This window comes from Pleurodeles waltl, chromosome 3_1 (genome assembly GCF_031143425.1).
Source record: "Pleurodeles waltl isolate 20211129_DDA chromosome 3_1, aPleWal1.hap1.20221129, whole genome shotgun sequence".
In the NCBI taxonomy this organism is placed as follows: Eukaryota; Metazoa; Chordata; class Amphibia; order Caudata; family Salamandridae; genus Pleurodeles; species Pleurodeles waltl.
Window position 1 is genome coordinate 94,696,048 of NC_090440.1, and position 25,532 is coordinate 94,721,579.

General features: G+C 44.6%; 1 protein-coding gene across 1 annotated transcript in view; it reads left to right on the forward strand.

Moving 5' to 3' along the window:
- Positions 1–25,532, forward strand: part of ZDHHC13 (zinc finger DHHC-type palmitoyltransferase 13) — a 239,586-nt gene that overhangs the window by 45,250 nt on the left and 168,804 nt on the right. The window contains exons 2-3 of the mRNA XM_069221911.1: positions 4,728–4,897; positions 18,633–18,755. Coding sequence (XP_069078012.1) covers positions 4,728–4,897; positions 18,633–18,755 — 293 coding nt within the window. The remainder of the gene's footprint in view (positions 1–4,727; positions 4,898–18,632; positions 18,756–25,532) is intronic.

Consider the following 25,532-nt stretch of genomic DNA (forward strand, 5'->3'; position numbering starts at 1 on the left):
CTGCTTCCCATAACCTGAACGCACACAGACCGTTTTGAAGCACAGAAAAAAACTATTCGTGACTCCCTGCCAAGAATTTCACCTCGTGAATTCCTGCATGAGGTATAATCCGTGGGAAAGGCAGCCCAGATCTGCTGTGCGCACAATGTGTCATTTGACACTACGGGACTGAAAGATATGTTATACAGACAAAATTATCTTCATAAATTTTGCTGCACACTGGCAACCTTTTTCATTTACAGATGAACTGTTTTGTTGGACACATTTCAGGTCCACTGATCTCCTACGTTTTTTTTATGTACGTTTGTTTCCAGCATCAGCTTAAGGGGTGCTCCTTGAAGGCCACTGTATTAAACATCCACTTGCCACTACCACGAGAGGGCATCAGATTGCAAAAAAATGGCCTAAAAAAATCATTGTTACTAGGGAAATAGGTGCACCCGAGCCACAAATAGTGATTTATGCTGGGCCCCGAAAATCACAGCTGAGTTCATGGTTGACCATGAACAAAGATAACTAACATTAGATATGAGGAGATGGAAATTGACACCTTACCTCATCAAAATGGACAAGAATAATAAAGAAAAAAACATTATCAGCCAAACAATTGACATAAATAAATTAGGAGTGTGCAAAGTTGCAAAAGTCGATACTGTGCAATGTTGAGAACTAATAAAGCTTTGTGGTAGTGCCCCCTCCAGGCTAGTGGTGGCTCACTGGCTCAGTTACAGGAACAGTGACATCTTGCAGAAGGTGAGAACAAGTGGGCAGCTTTTGATTGATAGCAGCAAAGTCTTGATCTTTCCCGCCTAAACCATCACTGTTCAAAACAAACAGAACTTATTTCTAGCTATGAAGTCAAGATCTCAAATATATGCTGCTGTATCCAGACAAGTGGAAGATTATTGATCAGGACTCAACTAGATATTTCACTAAAGCTAAAGATGTCTGGCTGTGATTGGAAAAAACGGATGGCCAGCAACCGGAAGGTGATCCCTTCAGAACAGTCTTCAGAACCACAGAGGAGGCACTTGGGGGCACACTCCCAATGAATCAGCAGTGTCAAGAAGGAACTGCCATGAAATTAAAGGGTGACAGCTCTCGCAGCTGTCAAATTCTATGTATTGCGTAGGAGTCTTGCCCTCTGTCCCTCCGGGAGACCTATTATGCGTATATTATTGTGTCTGGGTCGCCCCTCCGCATCCTCGACACGTTCTTGTATCGTTTGTACCTGTTGTTGGGGGCGTTCATTGGCATTCTTGTTTTCTTTGTGGGTCGGAAGGATCTCAGCGACACTGGATTCTGCCTGTTTCAATCTGTCCGGCAATTTTTTCTGGTCATCCTTTAGGATATTTAACTCAATCGTTATTGATCCTAGTTTTTTCTCTATTGCTTGCCTTGAGTCTCTGATCTCCTGGAGAATAATGTCCAGTTTATCTGCATGATCCCCAGGAGGCGTTGCTTGTATTGGGCGTTCAGGGGATGGTCTTTCCATGTCTTCTGATTGCTTTCCCTTGGTGCGGCCCATTGTTACTTGTGTCTGTTAGTATTTGCGTAGAGGGGCGCTAGTTATATGGGGTGATTGCTTGCTGTAGTCTGTGTGTGTTTTCAACTGCCAGGCTTAGCAGGGCCAGTCTTGCGGTCGCTCCAGAATCTTGTGTTGGGCTCCGCTGGTATTGGGGCGGTATTTCCTTCTCAGGCTGACTGGTCCCTCCCGTGTGCCCTCTGGTATCAGGCCAATGGGGGTTCGATCATCAAGCGAGGGCGGGGCTCTAGTGGTTCCTCGGTGTGGTACTCTCCATCGGAGAGGTGCCGCCGTTCCCCTGCCTCTATTTCCCATACACGGAAGGGCTGTTTGTGCGCTTGGTCCCCGGGCCACTACCCCGTTCTCCACCGCCAACCCGCGACCCGGCAGGTAAGACCCAAGGTGCGGAGGGGGGGGGGGGGCGTCGAGGAGCGGACTCCCTGATTTCTTCAGGCACACCGCGTCGACCCTCGCCTTCGGCAACAGCCCCGACGCGCTCTTTTCCCCTCACTCACCGCAATGCGGCCTCTTCCGGTCGGCGTTCCATCTACGCTGTGGTCGCGGCGTAGGCCCAGACCAGGGCCAGGTCTGCCAATCTATTACCGCGCCCAGCCGAGCGCCCCGAACTCTCTCCAGGGGTGCCCTGCCAGTTCCCACATATTCCGGATTACTTATCTCCACATAGCGGCTCAGCTCCGCGGCAGAATCTGCATTTTAGGCGGGCCCGGGACGGGAGCTCTGGGACTAGACGGCCGCCATCTTAGGCGGTAGACCACGCCCCCCTTGACCATTCCTACCTATTACAGTTGTGCACAAGCTCCTATTTATTCTTTCTCCTCGGGTTCCTCATCTGCACTCCTTCTCTTCTATTTTTTCACCTCCCCCTCTCCTTGTTTTGAATTTCCTTTTATTGTTGCTCTTTGTTGCCTATTCTGTACCTTAAAGCTTCTTCAAAAAAAGTACATGAACTGCCCCAAAGCGTCTTTCTATTTACCACTCCACTTGAACCTGTTTCATCTCTCTATGAGACATCTGAACTGCTAGCCCCCCTTGAAATATCACCTATGTTGACTACTTGCTTACTCTTGGCATTGTCAAATCTGTGTGCAAGTGTAAAGATTTTGCCCTTTCTGTTATCCAGATCGTCTCTATTGATTTTATCCACTTTCCTTTCTTCACCATAGTCTGGTGTTTTCGTATCTCTTCCTTAAGAATAGTAGAAGATTTTTTGTTTGCCTCTTTCAAATTCATTCCTTTTATTTTGTATTCCAAGGCTTTTATTTCCTCTCTTAAGGAGATAGACTTTCTATCTGCGTGTTGTATCTGAATTCTCATCATTGTAAAGGAGAAATTGTGTAAATCGGCTTTCCATTGTAATAAATCACGGTCTAGATCATCAGAATTGGGAAACGTTAGAATTCTTAGACCACATGGAACCTTTTTGTTCTCTAAGCACCTTTTCAGTGTTACACCATCCCACCATTTAGATAATGCTTGTTTTTTAATATTTTCAATCCCAAACCTTTAGCACGTAAGCCTTCTTTTATGGGCCCTCTCTTTTGAGCTACCTTATGTGAACATGATTCAATTCCAAGCAAGTGTTTTGCCAGTTCTTCCCTGTTATTGTCAAATACATCCATATTGTATTAATTTTCTGAGGGAAACTGTGTGCACTTGTTACTCCTTATCAAACAATTACTACCTTATTGTACATCTAAGGACTGAAGGTACTCCACCACCGATAACTCTCTTCTGCACTGTCCAAATAATTTCCTTCCTCTAAAGGTTGGCCTTACACCCACCCAATATATAGAACATTAACAACAATAGATAGGTAATAATAACCATAGCTAAATTTACACAGCAGCAGTCTTAATAGATATGGTCCAACAAAGAAAATCTCCACGTTTTGTAGTAAAAGACGAAGGTTGTCTTTATTCAGCTTGTTCCAAAGAGAAATCAGCCGACGCGTTTCACTCTCATGGGAGATTCATCAGGGCTGCAATATACAGATACCGATAAAGGAATATTTTAAAAACCATGAATTCTACCAACACCGAATTAACATCCTAAATACTCTTCTTCACACTATCAAATACTGTATGAGAATTTGTATGGCAGAGAAACAAAATACACCACATATATAAGTGTAGTGATATTCACATTATCTCCATAATTATCAACACAAGTTACTGTATATTGCAGCACTGATAAAGTTCCTTATTCATGTTAACCTTGGTAGATGAATCATCACAGTTTAAGCCATCATGAAAATACCTTTATCTTTTCAATACAGAGCGTATATTAATGTTCCCTCCAAGGTATCACAGTTTTGTCTACAGTGCCTCCAGAAATGTTTATTGATGTTGTTACAGTCAGGTTTGGTGTATTCCAGTTAATTATTTTTTGTTGGTGCTAAAAAATCACCTTAAAACCAGTTTGCTATGGTATCCCATAACCAGTGCTACTAGAATCATGCAGCAGTGGAGGGCCAAATTGTGTAGCAGGGTTGAGTAAATTATGCAGTAAGAAAAGGCAAATTATGCTGTGTAATGCAGCACATCTTGTGATTGTATTACTTGACCATTCCTTGACCATTTTGTCTTTATTTATACTTGTTAACACTCTTGGCATAGTAGCTGTAAGCACCAGAAAGGTGACCAGTCAACATTTGGCTATGGTTTTCCTTTTGTACAACCATTGCTGTATTTTTATTAACTTTTCAACCCTTTTGAGCTAGAAAGAAGTTTTTTTGTTAAAATCTACAGGTTGAGGCAGATTATGTGACAAACGCGGCATTGTGTGACAAATATGGCAAATGTATAATTATGCGAAAAACGCCACAGCCACACAATCACATTATTCTAGTGTCCTTGCTCATAACATAGATTCCTGTCCCACTCCTGGTTCTTCCTGTGGTTATGTTATTCTTTCACTGACTATTTACCAAATATTTTATTTATCTTTCATCCACCTCATCTGTTTGTCTTCTCTGAGATATGACAATTGTTACCAAGAGTGCACAAGGGTTTTCTCAAGCGATGGGCAGCTTTCGCCACCTCTGTGGCCACACATGATTTTAAGCACTGGTTCTTTATGTACCAACGTGCAGTTACCAGTGATGCATTCTCTGAGTTGATGTCTTTGGCAGTCTGTTTCCCAACATTGCCTTCTGCTAACATGTTTACCTTTACATCAACAGTGTAAAATGCATGGAGGTCACGGTCATCAGCATGGGCCACATGGGTCCCATCAGCCTCATGGACACCACTGGCAGAATGTGATTCCTCAAGATGATAGCGTCATGTCCAGTCAACCAGATTTTCCACACATGGATGACTGTAGTAACTGGGACATTGTTAAGGCAACCCAGTAAGTACCTTTTTTTTATGGTATTTTCATGAAATGTGTGGGTAATAAATGCTTGACAAATGTGGATGGAAAAACCTCTGCTGCAAACCTACAGGTCAGAGTTTGCTTAGAGTTCTGCCACAAAGTCTTAGAATTCTTCCCAGCTGGTCAGAGCCTGTTAGTGAACCTTTTTGTCTGGCCTTAGCATGCTACCTTACTTATGTGTATTAGTAGATCTCTGATGATTACAAGGGCAGTTAATGTTTGTGGATGTTGACAGTTTCCAAGTTAGTAATTCAAATTCATGTTATTATGTGTATTGGTAGGGCACAGTATCATCCCTAAGGGTATCCTGGCACTAAGCATGTGTGGTAGCCTCACCTCATAGGGCGAGGAATGGTACTAGTCAAAAAGACAGGTCTTCAGCCTCTGGCAGAATCCTAGGACCGTGGAGATGGCTTTGTGAAGTTGGAGGTCATTCCAGGCATTAGGAGTGATGTAATAGAAGACTCAACCTCTAGCTCTGTTTCTGTTTATGCACGGGATCTGTGCAGGTAAGAGATCGGCTGAGTGGAGTTGTCTGGATGGTTGTTGGAAGGAGATGCAAATGTTTAGGTAGGCTGGGCCTGTGTTGTGCAGCGCTTCGAATGTGTGAGTTAGGAGTTTGCTTTGATAGTGTTTCTGTATGGGAGCCAGTGGAGTTCTCAGATGTGCCTTGTGATATGTGTTCTACCTGGAAAGTTGAGGATGGATCTGGCTCGCGCTTTCTGGGTGATTTTGTAATCTACTGGTAAGTTGGTTGGTGATTCCAGTACATATGGTGACACCGTAGACCAGCTTACTCAGGGCATGGGTGATGGTTTTCCTGGTACTCCTCTGGAGCCATTTGACTTTTTTGTTAAGCATCCTCAGGATGCAGAAGCAGGATGCTGTGACAGCATTTACTTGTGCTTTCATGTCCAGTTTATTATTGATGATGATCTTGAGGTTCCTGTTGTGGGGGCTGTGTGATGGTTTTTGGTAAAAGATCAGCCAGCCATCAGGTGGAGTCCCAAGGTGAGGTGTTTTTACCGAAGTTTACCACAGCTCTATTATTTGTTTGAGCTAGAGACAGCTGAAGTTCATCCTGGTGGTGACCTAAGTAATGCAGATGATGAGCTTGTTTTGTGTTGGAGATTCTGTCTGTGAGGAACAGTATGAGTTGTGTCTTATCAGCGTATGAAAGGATCTTGATATCATGGTCACTGGAGTTATGTATGCTCTGAAGAGGGTAGAGCTGAGGGATGAAACTTGCGGCACTCTGCAGATCAGTTTTCGGGGTATGTGGCGCTAGACTGACTGTGTTCTTTCTGTCAGGAAAATGGGGTTGGACTTGCTTATTGGACTATTGACTAAAGAGAGTGCGCCACTTGTGGTCTGGTCTGACAGACAGTTGAGCTCCTGAGTTATTTCACAAAAATGAGGCAGACTGAATAACCCTTAGACCTGGGTAGATAAACATCAAGAATAATAATTGGTCCAAAGAAGTGGGGAAGTGTATGCCTTGACTTCCACAGCAAGATTAGTTTCTCAAACAAAAGAACCACATATATTCAATCTGGTCCCCTTAAATTAATTCATATTTTATTTCTTTATGGAATCATCCACTTCAATCTTATAATTTAATCACAAATTTCTTATGGTTATTATTAAGTAATAGGTGCTCCTAAGGATAAAAACACAGTGAAGGTGAATATTGGGATGCAAAAGGTGCCAGTGTTATGTACAATATATACCGGAAAATGTGGTTAAAAATAAGACGTGAACTTCCAGAAGGCTCCTTCCATCCAGGAGTCCTGAAGTCGAAGTCCCTAGGTTATTTAACATCAAGCCACACTCAATTTATGTTGACGTTTCGACCCTTTATACAAATATAAATCCGCAGCGGGTCATCGTCAGGACTGGAAATCTTTTTATTCTGGTAGCACCTACAAACAAATAATTTTTGTTGTAATTTTCAGAAGTTTATCTCTTGAAGGACGAAAATTAGTTTTTAGTATTTATTTGGTAAAATATCACTCACCTATCAATTCAGATTTATTTCTTACATTTATTTCTTTGATACTAATTTCCAAAGTTATTGATCGTTTTCCTAATGGAAAAATAATTAGGTATTAAGAATATTTTCTTAATTTTATACACCTAACTATGCTGCAATAATCAGTAAAGGAATATTATTCTGTGTTTACAAATTTTTTACAGTCATCAGTGACATAAATCACTATGCCTTACAGGGGCAATCTCGCTCAAGAAGAACCGCCATATCTTTAAGGTCTCCACTATATATTACTGACTTTTCAGCACTCTGTCTTATTTGAAAGATTTTTGGCAATGGTAGTGACAAACCCTGAAAAAATACGGTAAGAGTCGTAAAGTCTATTCTTAATATTATGAATGAATCGTGGCAGCTTATTAAAAACGTACTTTGTGATTTCTCTAAGGCCGCACCAGAAGACGCCAGACTTCAACCTTCCGTGTGCGGCCTCGCTGGCCATTTAAATAGAAGGTGCTCGCTCGTAACAAGATACGTCGAGCGGTGCCCTCTCCGGTCCACCCAGCGAAACGGATATCCTGTTTACACCAAGGCGTCCTATACGTAACATCTTGAATTGCAAGTGCCCTCTCTGGTCCGACGAATTTTAAAAATGCTGAACTGTTCATAGCGTTTCCAAAAACTGTTGTATTTATCTCAGCAGATCTTATTTATGAGTATTTTTGCCAGTATCCTTTCCAGTGCGCACTAGGGTATTTAGTATTTGTCCATGGAAAAAAGGTTTGTTGAATGTTCGCGTCTTTATGTAACGAGGCGCTAACTGATCAGGCTATTTATGGAGTAGTGAATCATCTTTCCCTAAAAGACGCCGGTCATAGTTGTTACAATGATTTTACATTTTAGAACATATGATTAATTAAAAAAGAAGATCTACTTATACTCAAAGATATTTATATCGCAATTTCTGTGTCCATAGTCTCAAAGGTGCCCAAATGATGTAACACAGGCATGGTTAAAAAAATAATTTAAAAACCAATCTTTGAAATATTCAATCAATATTCATAAATCAGTCTATTCCATAGATGTTTCTACCCAAACGGTGTAACATGTCAATCATATATTTACTTTCACTAGAGATTTGATATTCACAAAGCCTAAACATCTAATACATGGTGTAGGACAATTATATATAACACAATCACATATCTGTTGCACATGACACTATCTTCTAATAAATACCAGCATAATCAGTTAAGAAGTAGTGTAGTAAAATTGTTGAGGCTTGTCTCCAATCCTCCGAAGTGTTGAGCCCATTACTTATAGGTTTTGCATTTTTCCATCCAATACAATTCACGTTTAGAGAGGATATTATTTTTATCCCCTCCTCTTGGGCCCAAGGTAATTTGTTCAATGTTTTGCCATCTCAATTCCTCGCTTTTATGTAGGAATGTTTGATAATGTTCCACTAGGGGCGCTCCTACAGTGTTGCATTTGATTCTGCTTCTGTGTTGTAGGATCCTACATTTCACTTTCTGTGTCGTTTTTCCAATATACATAAGATTATACGGACACCAGATCACGTAAATAACATCACATGTATTACAATTTGTGAACAAAACCAAAGTGAAAGTGTTGTCTCGATAGCAAAAATCCGTAGTGTTGAAACTGAATTTGCACGCCACGCAGCATCAACATTTATAATGTCCCGGTACAGCTCGAAGACCCCACAGTGTATTTTTTCAGCCATAATTGATTTGTGTGGGGTGCTGGTTCCTTTGTTTGAGAAATTAATCTTGCCGTGGAGCTCCTGAATTAGCTGCCACCCCCTGTCAAGAGTAAGACTAATGTCCTATCAGACATTCTTCAGCCACGGTCTGCAACGTCTAAGCCCTTGCTCCCTTTCAACAAGGCCTTCACTGATACTGTGATGAATACATGGCCAAACTCTGTTCTTGCGTGTCAGTGAAAAATTCAGGTGGGCAGGTGACAGACTTGCATCTAGCAACCTTGAATTTCTCCTACTCCAGAATCCTGGTGGTATAGGCTTCAAGCAGTAAGGTTAACCCCAATTTTTCCCCAAGATCCAAGAGGACTGAAACATATGGAAAACAAATGTTCCAGTACGGCCACCTTGGCAATGACATTGGTCAATGCAGATTGTTTACTCATGCCTTTGTGTACATGGATGGCGATCTCAGAATATCTTAGGGTCTCTTGGGCCTAAACCATTCATGATCTAAATGACGTGGCTAAGTGCCTTATTCATTGTGGCCTAGATATGACTGATTGCTGATGCCAACTGCCCTCCTAAAGCAATGTGATTTGCCACCACACCACAAAGCATTTGACCGGTTTTTCTGGAGTTGTGTAAGCCTTGCTCATGGAATACCATTTGATAGCTCATGCGTATTTGAACAAGCTGATTCAGCCCTGAAGCTTTTTATGGACTGTAGAGAGACAGCACAGGCCCTGGAATTGTGGACACTAGCCAAGCAGTTCCCGCATCATTTTAAGGAACTGGACTATTCTAGAGGGTTGGTGTACAGACTGCATCAACCTTTGCTGCAGCCACTGCATTCATTACAAAGTTGGGGATGGGGTCTGGCAGGCATCATGCAGCACAGCAGGGCTACTAGTACCACCAGTTCAGCCAGTACTCTAATCCTGCGGCAACCGCCTTTAAGCCACTTCAGTCCTTAGTGGCACACACGCAGCCTGAGGAGGGCAGGAAACATTATCATTCTGTTTGCTCTGCAACATCTCCCTTACTTGCCTCCCCCACCCCCCCAACACACACACACCCATATGATTGACTTTCAGAGGAGCATCATGCCATACTGTACAGAAAAGGATGGGTGTCTCTGGCCAATATTGGACCTTTGAACTTTGAATGCCATCCTGTGAATCCAAAATGCGCAGGTTAGCCCGGATCTTGGTCGCTCCTGTCTGTATGGTGTCCTTGGGACCTGCAGGGCACATATTTTTATATATCCTTTCTACAGTCCCACAGCCATTACCTGCAGTTCATAGTTTACCAAGAGCATTTCTAGTTTGTAGTGATCTTCTTGGGCCTCACTAGTGCCGCTTGAGTGTTCATAAACGTTATGGCAATTGCATTGGCACACCTTTGATCGTTGAGGGTACCAGTCTTTTCCTACCTCTCCAAAATAGTTTTAGGCCACCGCCAGATGACAGTGAACCTCTTGATGTTGTTTGGGTTCATAGCAAACAAATCAATTTCGCTACAGACTCCTTCACAGAGGTTGCCAGGATACAGTGCAATTCAAGACCTTTTGTTCACTACAGCATGCCATGGACATTCAGGCTATTATGCTGATCTTTCTGCCTTGGTCCTGTATCATGGTGAGAGCAGCTCTGAGGATTATTAGCCTTTAAGCCTCCTAATCTCCCTGGTTGACACAGGGCAGATGATGCATGCTGGGTGTGCAATGGAATTTGAAGTTCCACTGGGCCCACCACCAAGACAGTTTGACTAATGACACCCTGGTCTCAGAGAAGACTGCTTGAGATTTGCAGTGGTGGTTGCTCCAACACTTTTGGTCCAGCAACTGGCCCTCTTTATTCCCCATATAGAGCTGATGGTGGTGACCGATGCTTCCTTACTGAGCAGGGGAAGTCATCTGGGAGAGTTGGAGATCAGGGAAATCTGTCTCCGGCAAAGGGCTGCCACCACATACATTTGTTGGTTGCAAGCCATTTGTCAGTCTCTGAATGTCTTTTTGCCCCCATCAAATGGAGGCTAGTGTAGGTTATGACATGCAGCACCACCTCCATGTGGTACTGCAGCCAGGCAAGGCTGAGTGGGGTCATGGGTCCTTTGCAACGAGCCTCTGCAGTTGACTGGAGTGTCAGGGCATTTTCCTGAATCTGAACTACCTTGTGGGATCCTTTTAATGCCAGGATGGTCCAGGTCAGCTGGCAGCTTCTTGTGGATCACAATTGGAGTCTACATGCTGATGTGGCCCTGGGCATCTTCCAACAGTTGGAAGAACCTTTATGAAATCATTTTGCTACCTTTTGAGAACCTGCACTGTCCAAGATTTTTGCGCACTGTAGTTTCCATTAAGTCCCTTGCTAGGAGATGGATTCTGGTGGAAATCAAACACAGGTCTCCTGTATGCCTTCCCTTATCTGCCTCTCCAGCTCAGAATTCTGAAAAGATCAAGAACAACCTGACCAAGCCCCTCTAGTGGATCCAGATTGGGCCAGGAGAGTGTGTTAGCCTACACTTCTGGACATGAGTATCCGCTTACCAATCAGGCTACCACTTAAAGAGGATCCTATTCCACTGGCAGGGCAGGATCCGTCATCCCAGCCTGCACAATGCATGGAGGTTGCGTGGCAGCAGTTAACTGCGCTTGATCTACCACCTGAAATGGCATGGGAAATAAGGCCAGGTGTTGGGGGAGATTTGTGGCCTGGTGCGGAGTGTGCAAGACAGTCCAAATTACAAGCCCAACTGTCAAGATGTTCTCCCCTTTGGTTTGTCTATGACCCTTGCAGTGGACACTATTAAAAGTTACGTGTCAGCTCTTTGGGCTGTCTCTAGTGGCGAGACCAACATTTGTTTTTCACATCACTTGTGATTATTAAAAGTTTGACACACATGTCCCCTCCTTTAGTCTTGTTATTTCTCCTGTGTGCACCCTTTGGATTGATGCACAACTGATTGTCTTCTGACTCCTTCTGTTTTCCTCATTGTGACATTGGCTTGTTGCATGTGTGAACTTCGACACTGTTGATGCAACCGCCCTACAGAATGGGGCGGTAACACCTACGAGCCTGTTGGTTGGCCTTTTTAAAACCGGGACAATCACTGTAGATTACAAAGAGGGGAGTAATTTTGACCTGGGTCACCGCATTCAAAAATTTTTTAAAACGGGGGCACAGGAATCCCATCTGGGCCCGGATATTTATTTGAGGGGCTGACTAAGATGGCGGCACACCTCTGACACATCAAAACTAATGTTCAGAGGGAAGGGGGCAATCCTTCTCCTTGGCTAACCCAAGCATATTCTCATTGAGCACATAGACCTTCTGAAAATGGGTCACCCACTGTTCAGGAGAAATGGAGAAACCTGTGTCGTCAGACTGAGCAGCACAAAGCTGCTTCACATTGACAATAAGCCAGAATCCCCTGAGTCCCCCGATTTACAAGTAGATATCAATTGCTCCCAGGTTACTTCTTTAAAGACTAGTTTCAGTTGATGAATGTCGATCTTATTGGCCTTACTGGCTGCTGCAATGACAGCCTGATTGCGAGGGTTTGAGTTTAGAGACTCACGGACATGCCTATTTGTCACCCTACAGGTCCTATTAAACCAGCCAGTGAGACTGGATCTCTGACCTTCTGACATTACCCTCATGATTGCATTAATAGAGTCCTTTAAGTCACTAAAAGCTTCCAAAACTGAAAAAGGCAATTAATCAATGGAAAGTAGAAGTTCTAAGACAATGTCTAGATTGGACTTGATTACAGTTCTATCAATCTCGGGATCGAAAGGCTCCAGCCCTTATCCTGAGGAATCAGGTCCTTAAGACCAGGAACCAAATTAAACCTGCCACTGACAGCTATTGACACCCTTACTTCCATGGGTTTATGGTCACTATAACAAATCTCAAGGACCAGCCCTGGGCTGATAATGCTTACTACAGACCGAGAGGCAAACAAACAAAGGTGGAAAGTTGGGCCGACAAGTCCGGTCCAGAGTATATCAAGTTGCAGAGACCCGCATGTCCCAATGCCTTAAACAACTTTCTCCCCCTGGATAATAGCTGCCAGGTCGACACATCCCCACACGAAAAATGTGATTTGACTGATGCCTAACTTCATGTTAAAATCACCCCTCAAGATAACATTAAAACACTTGAGATGGCTAAGAGATCTAGCCTCAAGAATTGATGAGGCTTGAAATAAGACCTCGATTTGACACCAAGGATCCCTAACTGAGTTATAAAAATTCAAAACCAAGAAATGGAACTCCCGGCAAACAACTACCCAAAGAATCTGGATCCCAGAGTGTTTATGGGGAACGGGAATGACCCTGAGGTGTTTAGAGATGCGAACCATTGTGGCCTAACCCCCTCGTGCTCAATTGACAGTGACAGGTCGCTGCAATACAAAAGCATTCACAGCCATCCCAGGTAATCAGTTCTTGGCTCTAGGTCTCCACACACATGACCACATGAAATTTTGTAACACAATTTAACCATTCGGGGCCCTGAAACTGTGCCCTAACACCAGCCACATTCCAGTAACAAATCTTTAACGTTGGATCCAGGGGTTGTGTCGGCCACCTCCTTTGCAGGTTGCGGGGGTACAGGTGGTAGTGGCCAACTAGCTAAGGGCTTAGGGGATGAAACAGAAGTTACCGATAGTTAGTCATTCTGATCTAAAACTGACAGGGGGAGAAATGTATTTGATGTGGGCAAATCAAGTCGCTCCAGTGGCTGCATATCCACAGAATCAAGAAATAGGGGTACCGAACACAGGTGCCTATAGAAGAAACCAAGCACATAAGTTCTAGTTCCCAGATCCCTGTTGTGGGATAATTTTATGCAGTGGACCAGGCACCTGGCCAGTAAAGGTGACTTACAATTGATTACTTTGCAGTCCTCTGTTATAGATTTTGCAGCAGGGCTCTTCCGTGATATTAAAATTCGTATTTTGACAAAACCAGTGACACACCTTGTTCTTTAACTGGGTAGTTGAATCACTATTAGTATCACAAATTTGTGGTACCCCCATCAGAATATCTGCATGAGGTCTGCAGTCAGGTGGCAAGTTTAAAGTGGGTAGCCCATTAAACAGCTTAGAACCCTCCCATCGCTCCTCATTGCGCCCACCATCAATCAGTTCACCTTGAATATCAGAGGGCCCTCATCCATCATGATTAGCTGTCAAAGAGGCCGCCAATGTTGGCACAGTAGGCTGAGTAGCAGACAAATCAGTCAGAGGGCCAGCAGTCGAACAGGCAGGACACTCACCGCAAGATGTGCTAGAGCTTGCCATTGGGGCTGGGTTCAGCAAACTGGTTATTCCTGTAGGAGAAGTGCCATGTCTCCCATTAAGGGAAGAAATGGATTTTGACAGTGCCAAAACAGTGGTCTCTAAACTGGTCAGCCTCTCCAGCAAGGGAGACACATACTTTGTGCAATGATGTCCTTAAGTGTGTCAATAGCACTGTCCCAATCGACGGGCTAGGATACCAAAGTTGACCCCAGGAGGTTCGAGATTACTCAAAGGGCACTTAACATTACCATCCTGTTGTTGTTGGTGCTTTTTCTTCGCTTGAGGTGGACAGGCACTATTATTGAGAGCATCAGACAAGGTACTCTCCGGCGGCTCGCCCTGGGCCAAAAAAGATGGGCTGGAGGAAATGGATAGATCAGCAAGTCTCAAGTGGGCCTGGGGGTCTCTCTCGCCTGGTTGGACTGGTTGAAGAACCAGCAGAGGTCCTAGCCCACACTCCAACTCCAAAGTAAGCCTATTCTCAGCCAAGTCAATCTCCCTCAAAATAACACCAACCTCCTGGGCCAGGAAACAATCTTTAGCACCCGGCAACTTCCTTTTTCCCATGATAAATTAGTAGGCCCTTGGGCCCCTAATTCTCAAGAAAGGGGCTTGTGAAGGATCTGAGCTAACACAGTCAGTCGAAAAAAAAAAAACAGGAGGCTACAAGAGCCGAGGCAGTTAAAGGGAGAAAAAGTCTTAAACTGTAAAGTTTCTGTGAGGCCGCAGCGATCAACAGGGGGCCTCACCCTGGTATTTTCCGGGCAATGATGGATGAAGACAGGTAGGCTTTGTAGGCACAGTGCCTCCTCGCATGCTGAGTCTCTGTGTGATAGGTGCCCTGGAAAATGAAGTCCAGCACAGCGAATGCCCCAGGCAAGCCTCACTTCCCCGTGCTGCAGGAACCCTTCACAACTTTGTAGGCGCTGCACCTTGTGGCACTCTGAGTCTTCGTATGATAGGCGCCCTGAAAAATAAAGTCCAGCACAGTTAATGCCCAGGCAAGCCTCAGTCCCCACAGAAAAAGATGCAGCCCCACTCCCTGAGCCTTTATCAGGTCCTGGGGACCCCATCCCTTGAGGCCATTTAATTAAAAGGGGAAGGGCATGACTCCCCCTCTCCTGCTCACCCCTGCCCTCCTGAGCCACTGTTTGGCCCTGGGAGCCCGAACTTCAGCGCCTGCTCCATGACAGTATCCTGTTGACCCCAAACCCCAGCACATCGTTGTTACTATGCCCGCTTGTAGGAAGTTGGCTCTGTATGCACTATTTCAAAGTAAGGAATAGTATGCACAGAGTCCAAGGGTTCCCCTTAGAGGTAAGATAGTGGCAAAAAGACATAATACTAATGTTCTATTTTGTGGTAGTGTGGTCGAGCAGTAGGCTTATCAAAGGAGTAGTGTTAAGCATTCGTTGTACATACACACAGGCAATAAATGAGGAACACACACTCAGAGACAAATCCAGCCAATAGGTTTTGTTATAGAAAAATATATTTTCTTAGTTTATTTTAAGAACCACAGGTTCAAATTCTACATGTAATATCTCATTTGAAAGGTATTGCAGGTAAGTACTTTAGGAACTTTGAATAATTACAGTAGCATATATACTTTTTACATAAAACACAAATAGCTGTTTTAAAAGTGGACACAGTGCAATTTTCACAGTTCCTGGGGGAGGTAAAGTAATGTTAGTTTTAGCAGGTAAGTAAATCACCTACAGGTTTGAGATTGGGGTCCAAAGTAGCCAACCGTTGGGGGTTCAGGGTAACCCCAAAGTTATCACACCAGCAGCTCAGGGCCGGTCAGGTGCAAAGGTCAAAGAGGTGCCCAAAACACATAGGCTTCAATGGAGAGAAGGGGGTTCCCCGGTTCCAGTCTGCCAGCAGGTAAGTACCCGCGTCTTCGGAGGGCAGACCAGGGGGGTTTTGTAGGGCACTGGGGGGGACACGAGTCAGCACAAAAAGTACACCCTCAGCAGCGCGGGGGCGGCCGGGTGCAGTGTGTAAACACGCGTCGGGTTTCCAATAGTTTCCTATGAGAGACCAAGGGGTCTCTTCAGCGATGCAGGCAGGCAAGGGGGGGGGCTCCTCGGGGTAGCCACCACCTGGGCAAGGGAGAGGGCCTCCTGGGGGTCACTCCTGCACAGGAGTTCCGATCCTTCAGGTGCTGGGGGCTGCGGGTGCAGGGTCTTTTCCAGCCGTCGGGAAAGTAGAGTCAGGCAGTCGCGGTCAGGGGGAGCCTTGGGATTCCCTCTGCAGGCGTCGCTGTGGGGGCTCAGGGGGGACAACTTTGGTTACTCACGGTCTTGGAGTCGCCGGAGGGTCCTCCCTGAGTTGTTGGTTCTCCACCAGTCGAGTCGGGGTCGCCGGGTGCAGTGTTGCAAGTCTCACGCTTCTTGCGGGGAGTTGCAGGGGTCTTTAAATCTGCTCCTCAAAACAAAGTTGCAGTCTTTTTGGAGCAGGGCCGCTGTCCTCGGGAGTTTCTTGTCTTTCTTGAAGCAGGGCAGTCCTCTGAGTATTCAGAGGTCGCTGGTCCTTTGGAAAGCGTCGCTGGAGCAGGTTTCTTTGGAAGGCAGAAGACAGGCCGGTAGGACTGGGGCCAAAGCAGTTGGTGTCTTCTGTTCTTCCTCTGCAGGGGTTTTTCAGCTCAGCAGTCCTCTTCTTCTTGTAGTTTCAGGAATCTAAATTCTTAGGTTCAGGGAAGCCCTTAAATACTAAATTTAAGGGCGTGTTTAGGTCTGGGGGGTTAGTAGCCAATGGCTACTAGCCCTGAGGGTGAGTACACCCTCTTTGTTCCTCCTCCCAAGGGGAGGGGGGCACATCCCTAATCCTATTGGGGGAATCCTCCATCTGCAAGATGGAGGATTTCTAAAAGTTAGAGTCACTTATGCTCAGGACACCTTAGGGGCTGTCCTGACTGGCCAGTGACTCCTCCTTGTTGTTCTCATTATTTCCTCCGGCCTTGCCGCCAAAAGTGTGGGCCGTGGCCGGAGGGGGCGGGCAACTCCACTAGCTGGAGTGTCCTGCGGTGCTGGAACAAAGGGGTGAGCCTTTGAGGCTCACCGCCAGGTGTTACAGCTCCTGCCTGGGGGAGGTGTTAGCATCTCCACCCAGTGCAGGCTTTGATACTGGCCTCAGAGTGACAAAGGCACTCTCCCCATGGGGCCAGCAACATGTCTCTAGTGTGGCAGGCTGCTGGAACCAGTCAGCCGACACAGATAGTTGGATACAATTTCAGGGGGCACCTCTAAGGTGCCCTCTGGGGTGTGTTTTACAATAAAATGTACACTGGCATCAGTGTGCATTTATTGTGCTGAGAAGTTTGATACCAAACTTCCCAGTTTTCAGTGTAGCCATTATGGTGCTGTGGAGTTCGTGTTTGACAGACTCCCAGACCATATACTCTTATGGCTACCCTGCACTTACAATGTCTAAGGTTTGGCTTAGACACTGTAGGGGCACAGTGCTCATGCACTGGTGCCCTCACCTATGGTATAGTGCACCCTGCCTTAGGGCTGTAAGGCCTGCTAGAGGGGTGTCTTACCTATACTGCATAGGCAGTGAGAGGCTGGCATGGCACCCTGAGGGGAGTGCCATGTCGACTTACTCATTTTGTTCTCACTAGCACACACAAGCTGGTAAGCAGTGTGTCTGTGCTGAGTGAGGGGTCTCCCGGGTGGCATAAGACATGCTGCAGCCCTTAGAGACCTTCCCTGGCATCAGGGCCCTTGGTACCAGGGGTACCAGTTACAAGGGACTTATCTGGATGCCAGGGTGTGTCAATTGTGGATACAAAAGTACAGGTTAGGGAAAGAACACTGGTGCTGGGGCCTGGTTAGCAGGCCTCAGCACACTTTCAATTCAAAACATAGCATCAGCAAAGGCAAAAAGTCAGGGGGTAACCATGCCAAGGAGGCATTTCCTTACACCGCTAGAGCACAGAATTGCTCCTGTCTGGAGGAAACAGTATGAAATGCTGCTCCTGCTGGGCAGGAACAATGCAGCCTCCCACCACACCCAGTGGGTGCTGACAGGGGAGCCGGCGAGGCTAGCCTGGAGATGCAGCATAAGCAGCTACTTTACCTAATGTAGTTCTTCAGCTGGACCTAGAGCTTGTGTAGCAATAGAATGGGCTGATCTTTATTTCAATTTGGGGTTAGGTGTGTTATCTAGGTCAGAAAGGATAATCCTTTATTTGGTTCTGAACAGTACTATACCTGCCCCAATTCCTGCTTCTTGTCTGTGATAGATGTTGAGAAGGCATTTCAAGGAATGAAGTGCTGATTCTGAAATTAGAGTGTAGTTTGCAGGCCAGAGGTTTGAGTCCTTACAGTGCAGGCTCAGCCTTTGTGGTGGAGGCCAATGAAAATAATCACCGTTTGATAAACGCTGTTCAGGCATGAGCAGATATTTTTGTTTATCTGTGCTGTACAAATAAATTGTGTTAAGGTTTTTAAATTTCAAATGGCCTGATGAAGGTAAACACAAAGAAGCAGTGCGTTACCTTATGTCCTCGAACTGAGAAATGCCTTCTCATAACCAGGTACCGTAAAGAGAAAAGGAAACTTACAGCTCTGAGTGTGTGTCTGTGCATGCACACACAGGCCCACCAGTTTGTGTATGTACATAATTGTTTATGAACAATGTTCCATATAGAAATCTAACCAGGTGACTTGTTTATGTTTTTAAAGACATGGCATACTGCAGCGGTGTAAGGAACTTGTGGAAGCGGGATATGATGTACGACAACCAGATAAGGAAAATGTTACACTTCTCCACTGGGCTGCAATTAACAACAGACTGGAGCTTGTGAAGTAAGATCAAATGTACAACCAATCACTTAATGTTCTGGGAGTGTTGGCTTTTCATTGTTACAGTATTTGGCTTTTAGATTGACCTTCAGCTAGGCTGAGGCTTTGAAAGTACCTCTCCATTAAGCGATAAATCAATCTTATGGGAAATTATTTCTTTACAATTTATTTGTCTTCTTCCCAACTCACCTCATCTCCAGGCATCTTCATGTATTTTTGTCATGCTATCAACCACTCTGTGCAGAGCACTGTTTTTTATGTTTGGGGACCTTCATGCTTAAGCCTGCATACCTTTTTCCCACAAACGGTATCCAGGCCAAATGTGCATCCTTCCCTCCACCCTCATGGTGGGCTTATTATCTAGTGCTAGTGGCTTTCCCTGGAGGGAAACAAGAAAATAGGCAAAAAATTGCACATTTCTTTATTTATTTATTTTTACAAAAAATGGGGATAAGTGCTGTGGTAGAAAGCTCATGTTTCTTTTTCTAAAAACGAAACCAACAAAAAATTTACTGTGCTAAGATCATCTTCTTTCAGATTTCGTGAATAAGTAGAGATGTAAAACAAAGAATTATTTTACTACAGTTTTGGATTTTTTTTTAAATGATAGAAGATGTTTCCCATTTTCGTGGTATCTAACTACTTGTAGTTTGTGGTGGAAACAGGTGTGCAACCCATGAGTGAACCCACAAAGCTGTACGTTTCTGAAAAGTAGGCAAAATACTGAATTCAGGAAGGTGTCAATGGTGTGCATCGCTCAAGGTTTTCACAAAGAAACTAATTGTTTAAATGCAAAATAATGAAAATAAGCAGGGAAACAGCAATAGGCAAGTATTTTTAGCTTTAGGTTTTTTGCCTCAGTGGCTGATTATCAAAATGAGCATGCTTTTACGTCCTTCAGACCCTTTTGGTCGCAGGGATTTCTACTGTGTATTTTAGTTGTCCAAACACAGGTGATACCCCGAGCCAACAACTGGGCTGCAGCTTAATATATTATTTCACTGCATACCAACCTTGCGTCAATTCATAAAGGTGAAATGTAGGAGGGCATTTTTCAAAATGTGTTCTTTCTTGCACCCTGGCTTACATTTGGAAGCCAGAAATGGAGAGAAATGCATTTGATAGTAAGAAATATTTGACTATACTGTCCCACATGTATTCCAGTAACAACTGCACCCCACCCCACTTGTCACTCCCCAACGTAAGATAGCAACATCACTATTATGACTTGAAAATGGACCCATTTTGAGGATTTAGACACTATTTGGACCTGGACTCCCAGGAAACCTACTAAACTCTGGCATTTTTAAACACTAGACAACCAGAAGTAGTCTTGTGTGGTGTGATATGCGTGGACCACACTATGTTTCCGTACCCAGAATGCCCTGCAAATGTACAACTTAAGATACATTTGTGCTTTTCCTACCATTTCTGTGAGGGAAAGTTCCATAATCTGCTGTCCTTGACATAATCCCTACCAGGCAGTGTTCCTACACGTTTCTCACATTTCTCCTGTAATCTGTGTTAACTATCTAAAACTTTCTTTAAAAAATACTGTGTGCCAGGTAGAGTGCAGAAGTACCTGTAGAAATGCTAATTCACTACAGTTTGTGTGATATGAGCTGAAAGTGAGAATACAATGCTGTGCAAGTGAGAGTATACTACAAAAGTGAGACAAGAATAACAATTATCAAAAGACTAAAGGAATAAACACTTGACATTTAGCATTATGCGGTCCACAGCCGATTTCCAAAAAACCTGAAAGAAGAAAGAAATTCTTTACCTTGTTACATGCGCTCTGAGACAAACTAAAAAGCAATTATTTTCCTTTTGTCCATTCTTTGGTGGGTTGAGGTTGGGGCATGGAAGGAAGAATGCTGAAAATCATTATGCCCCATGCTGCTCTGACTCCATTCCCTCAAACAAATTTGCGGTTTGGACACCACTTTATAGTTCATGGAGTACTGGCTAAATTATTTATATGTGTGTGTGTATATGTATATATATATATATATATATATATATATATATATTTTCGATGGCATGTGTAGCTGCAGATACACATGCTTTGCACATCCCGCCATCTAGTGTTGGGCTCGGAGTGTTACAAGTTGTTTTTGTTCGAAGAAGTCTTTTCGAGTCACAAGATCGAGGGACTCCTCCCCTTTCGGCTCCATTGCGCATGGGCGTCGACTCCATCTTAGATTGGTTTTTTTCCGCCATCGGCTTTGGACGTGTTCCTTTTCGCTCCGCGTTTCGGTTCGGAAAGATAGTTAGAATCTCTGAAAATTCGACGGTATTGTTTGCGTTCGGTATCGGGTTAGTTACAACAGATCGACACCGACTTTTGAAGAGCTCCGGTGGCCCTTCGGGGTTTTTTCGATCCCCAGTCGGGGCCTGGTCGGCCCGACCACGTGTCTCTTCAAGGCTGATGGAACAGACCCCATTCCGCTTCTGCCCCAAATGTCACAACAAGTATCCTTATACAGATCAGCATCTGGTCTGTAACTTGTGTTTGTTTCCAGAACACAGAGAAGATACTTGTGAAGCCTGTCGAGCGTTTCGGTCGAGGAAGACATTAAGAGACCGAAGAGCAAGAAGACTGCAAATGGCGTCGGCGCCGACAGGACAAAGACACTTGGAGGAGGAAGAGGAAACCTTCCCCATCCAGGAGTCGGACTCGGATGAGCTCGATCCCGAAGAGACGCCTAAAACCGTGAGTAAGACGTCGACACGCAAAACTCACGAGAAGACCACAAAAGCCCAGGGGACGCCACCACCAACAGGCCATGGCTTAACCCGAAAAAAAGGTGACCGATCATCGGCACCGAAAAAGGGCACGCATGTGTGGAAGTCATCCGACTCCGGTCGAGATACCGCCACACAGCAATCTCGGGCCCGAGACAGCGGCTCCGAGCAGATTCGGCACCGAGACAGTGGCACCGAAATGGTTCGGCACCAAGAGACCGGGACGCCGAAAATAAAGAAAGTGTCGTCGGTGCCGAAAAAGGCTACCGAAAAGGTTTCCATTCTGAAACATCCAGCCTCGGAACCGAAATCAGGTTCCTACACAGAGGAACAGGGATTGTCCTCCCAAATGCAAGGACATAAGTTCGGAGAGGAACTTGAATCAGTTGAGCCAGACTACACTCAAAGAAGGCTCCACATTCAAAAAGACACAGGGAAGATAAGCACTCTTCCCCCAATTAAGATGAAAAGAAGACTTGCCTTTCAAGAAAAGGACAAGCAGCCACAGGCAAAGGTGGCAAGACAAACAACTCCACCACCATCTCCACCACCATCAATGCACACATCACCAGTAGCCACTCCACCACTGATGCAATCCCCGACTCATACTGCAATGAGTCAAGATGATCCCGACGCATGGGACCTTTATGATGCTCCTGTATCAGATAACAGTCCATACAGCTACCCTGCGAGGCCGTCGCCACCTGAAGACAGTACATCCTACACACAGGTGGTCTCAAGGGCAGCTGCTTTTCTTAACGTCACCTTGCATTCAGAACCAATTGAGGATGACTTTTTGTTTAATACAATATCCTCCACTCATAGCCAATACCAAAGCTTACCTATGCTCCCTGGAATGCTAAAACATTCCAAACAAATATTTCAGGATCCTGTAAAAGGCAGAGCCATAACTCCAAGGGTGGAGAAAAAGTACAAGCCACCGCCAACAGTCCCTGTTTATATTACGCAGCAATTAACACCAGACTCTGTGGTTGTTGGGGCAGCTCGCAAGAGAGCAAACTCTCATACCTCGGGAGATGCACCACCTCCAGACAAGGAGAGTCGCAAATTCGATGCTGCGGGTAAAAGGGTTGCAGCACAAGCAGCAAACCAATGGCGTATTGCCAATTCACAAGCACTTTTGGCAATATACGATAGAGCTCATTGGGACGAAATGCAGCATTTCATAGAACACTTACCCAAAGAGTTCCAGAAAAGGGCACAACAAGTGGTAGAAGAAGGACAAAGTATCTCCAATAATCAGATACGGTCAGCAATGGATGCAGCAGATACGGCTGCAAGGACAGTAAATACTGCAATAACAATAAGGAGACACGCATGGTTGCGTACGTCAGGATTCAAGCCGGAAATACAACAAGCCGTTCTGAATATGCCCTTTAATGAACAGCAGTTGTTTGGGCCGGAAGTCGACACTGCTATTGAAAAACTCAAAAAAGATACTGATACGGCAAAAGCCATGGGCGCACTCTACTCCCCACAAAGCAGAGGCACATTTCGCAAAACAGAATTTAGGGCAGGGTTTCGAGGTCAACCTACAGAGGCCACAACCTCACAAGCAAGGCCCACTTATCAAAGCCAATATCAGCGGGGAAGTTTTCGGGGGCAATATAGAGGGGGACAATTCCAAAAGAATAGAGGGGAGTTCCAAAGCCCCAAAACCCCTCAAAACAAGCAGTGACTTCCAAGTCACACATCCCCAACACATAACACCTGTGGGGGGGGAAACTAAGCCAATTTTACAAACATTGGGAGGAGATAACAACAGACACTTGGGTACTGGCAATTATCCAGCATGGTTATTGCATAGAATTTCTCAAATTCCCTCCAAACGTCCCACCGAAAACACACAATATGTCAAAACAACATATAGATCTTCTAGGACTAGAAGTTCAGGCATTGCTACTGAAAGAAGCAATAGAATTTGTACCAAAACATCAGAAAGGAACAGGAGTTTACTCTCTGTACTTTCTCATACCCAAAAAAGACAAGAGTCTGAGACCTATATTAGATCTCAGAAAATTAAATACCTATATCAAATCAGATCACTTTCACATGGTGACATTACAAGACGTAATCCCACTGCTCAAACAAAAAGACTACATGACAACACTAGACCTAAAGGATGCATATTTCCATATACCGATACATCCTTCACACAGAAAGTACTTAAGGTTTGTATTCCAAGGGATACATTACCAATTCAAGGTGTTGCCATTCGGAATAACAACTGCGCCAAGAGTTTTTAGAAAGTGCCTGGCAGTCGTAGCTGCACATATCAGAAGGCAGCAAATAGATGTGTTCCCGTACCTAGACGATTGGTTAATCAAAACCAACACGCTAGAAAGGTGTTCACAACACACAAAGTATATCATAGAAACCCTCCACAAACTAGGTTTCTCAATCAACTACACAAAGTCACACCTTCTGCCATGTCAAACACAGCAATACTTAGGGGCGACAATCAACACAGCAAAAGGAATTGCCACTCCAAGTCCACCAAGGGTTCAGGCATTTCACAATGTAATACAGGCCATGTATCCAAAACAAAAAATACAAGTCAAAATGGTGATGAAACTCCTAGGCATGATGTCCTCATGCATAGCCATTGCCCCAAACGCAAGGTTGCACATGCGGCCCTTACAACAGTGCCTAGCATCACAGTGGTCACAGGCACAGGGTCAACTTCTAGATCTGGTGTTGATAGACCGCCAAACATACACCACGCTTCAATGGTTGGAACAGTATAAATTTTTCCAAGACCCAGTGCCACAATATGTAATAACGACAGATGCCTCCATGAAAGGGTGGGGAGCACACCTCAATCAATACAGCATCCAAGGACAATGGGACACTCACCAAAAACAGTTTCACATAAATCACTTAAAACTATTGGCAGTATTTCTAGCGCTGAAAGCATTTCAACCCATAAAAAGCCACAAACACATTCTTGTCAAAACAGACAACATGACAACGATGTACTACCTAAACAAACAGGGAGGGACACACTAAACACAGTTGTGTCTCCTGGCACAGAGAATATGGCATTGGGCGATTCACAACCACATTCGCCTAATAGCATCATTTATTCCAGGAATTCAGAATCAGTTAGCAGACAATCTCTCTCGGGATCACCAACAAATCCACGAATGGGAGATTCACCCCCAAATACTGAATACTTACGTCCAGAGTTGGGGAACACCACAAATAGATCTATTTGCAACAAAGGAAAACGCAAAATGCCGAAACTTCGCATCCAGGTACCCACAAGATCAGTCTCAGGGCAATGCGTTATGGATGAGTTGGTCAGGGATATTTGCTTACACTTTTCCCCCTCTCCCACTCCTTCCATATCTGGTGCACAAGTTGAGTCAAAACAGACTCATACTAATAGCGCCAACATGGGCAAGACAACCCTGGTACCCCACGCTACTAGACCTCTCAGTAGTGCCTCATGTCAAACTACCAAACATACCAGATCTGTTAACGCAACACAAACAGCAGATCAGACACCCAAATCCAGCATCGCTGAATCTAGCAATTTGGCTCCTGAAGTCCTAGAGTTCGGACATTTAGACCTTACACAGGAATGTATGGAGGTCATAAAACAAGCTCGGAAACCTACCACTAGACATTGCTATGCAAATAAGTGGAAAAGATTTGTTTATTACTGCTACAATAATCAAATTCAACCCTTACACGCATCTGCCAAAGACATCGTAGGATATTTACTACATTTGCAAAAGTCAAAGCTAGCTTTTTCTTCCATTAAGATACATCTTACAGCAATTTCAGCTTACCTGCAAATTACGCACTCAACTTCATTATTTAGGATACCAGTCATAAAAGCATTTATGGAAGGCCTAAAGAGAATTATACCACCAAGAACACCACCAGTTCCTTCATGGAACCTCAACATTGTCTTAACATGACTCATGGGTCCACCTTTTGAGCCCATGCACTCTTGTGAAATGCAATACTTAACATGGAAAGTTGCTTTTTTAATTGCCATCA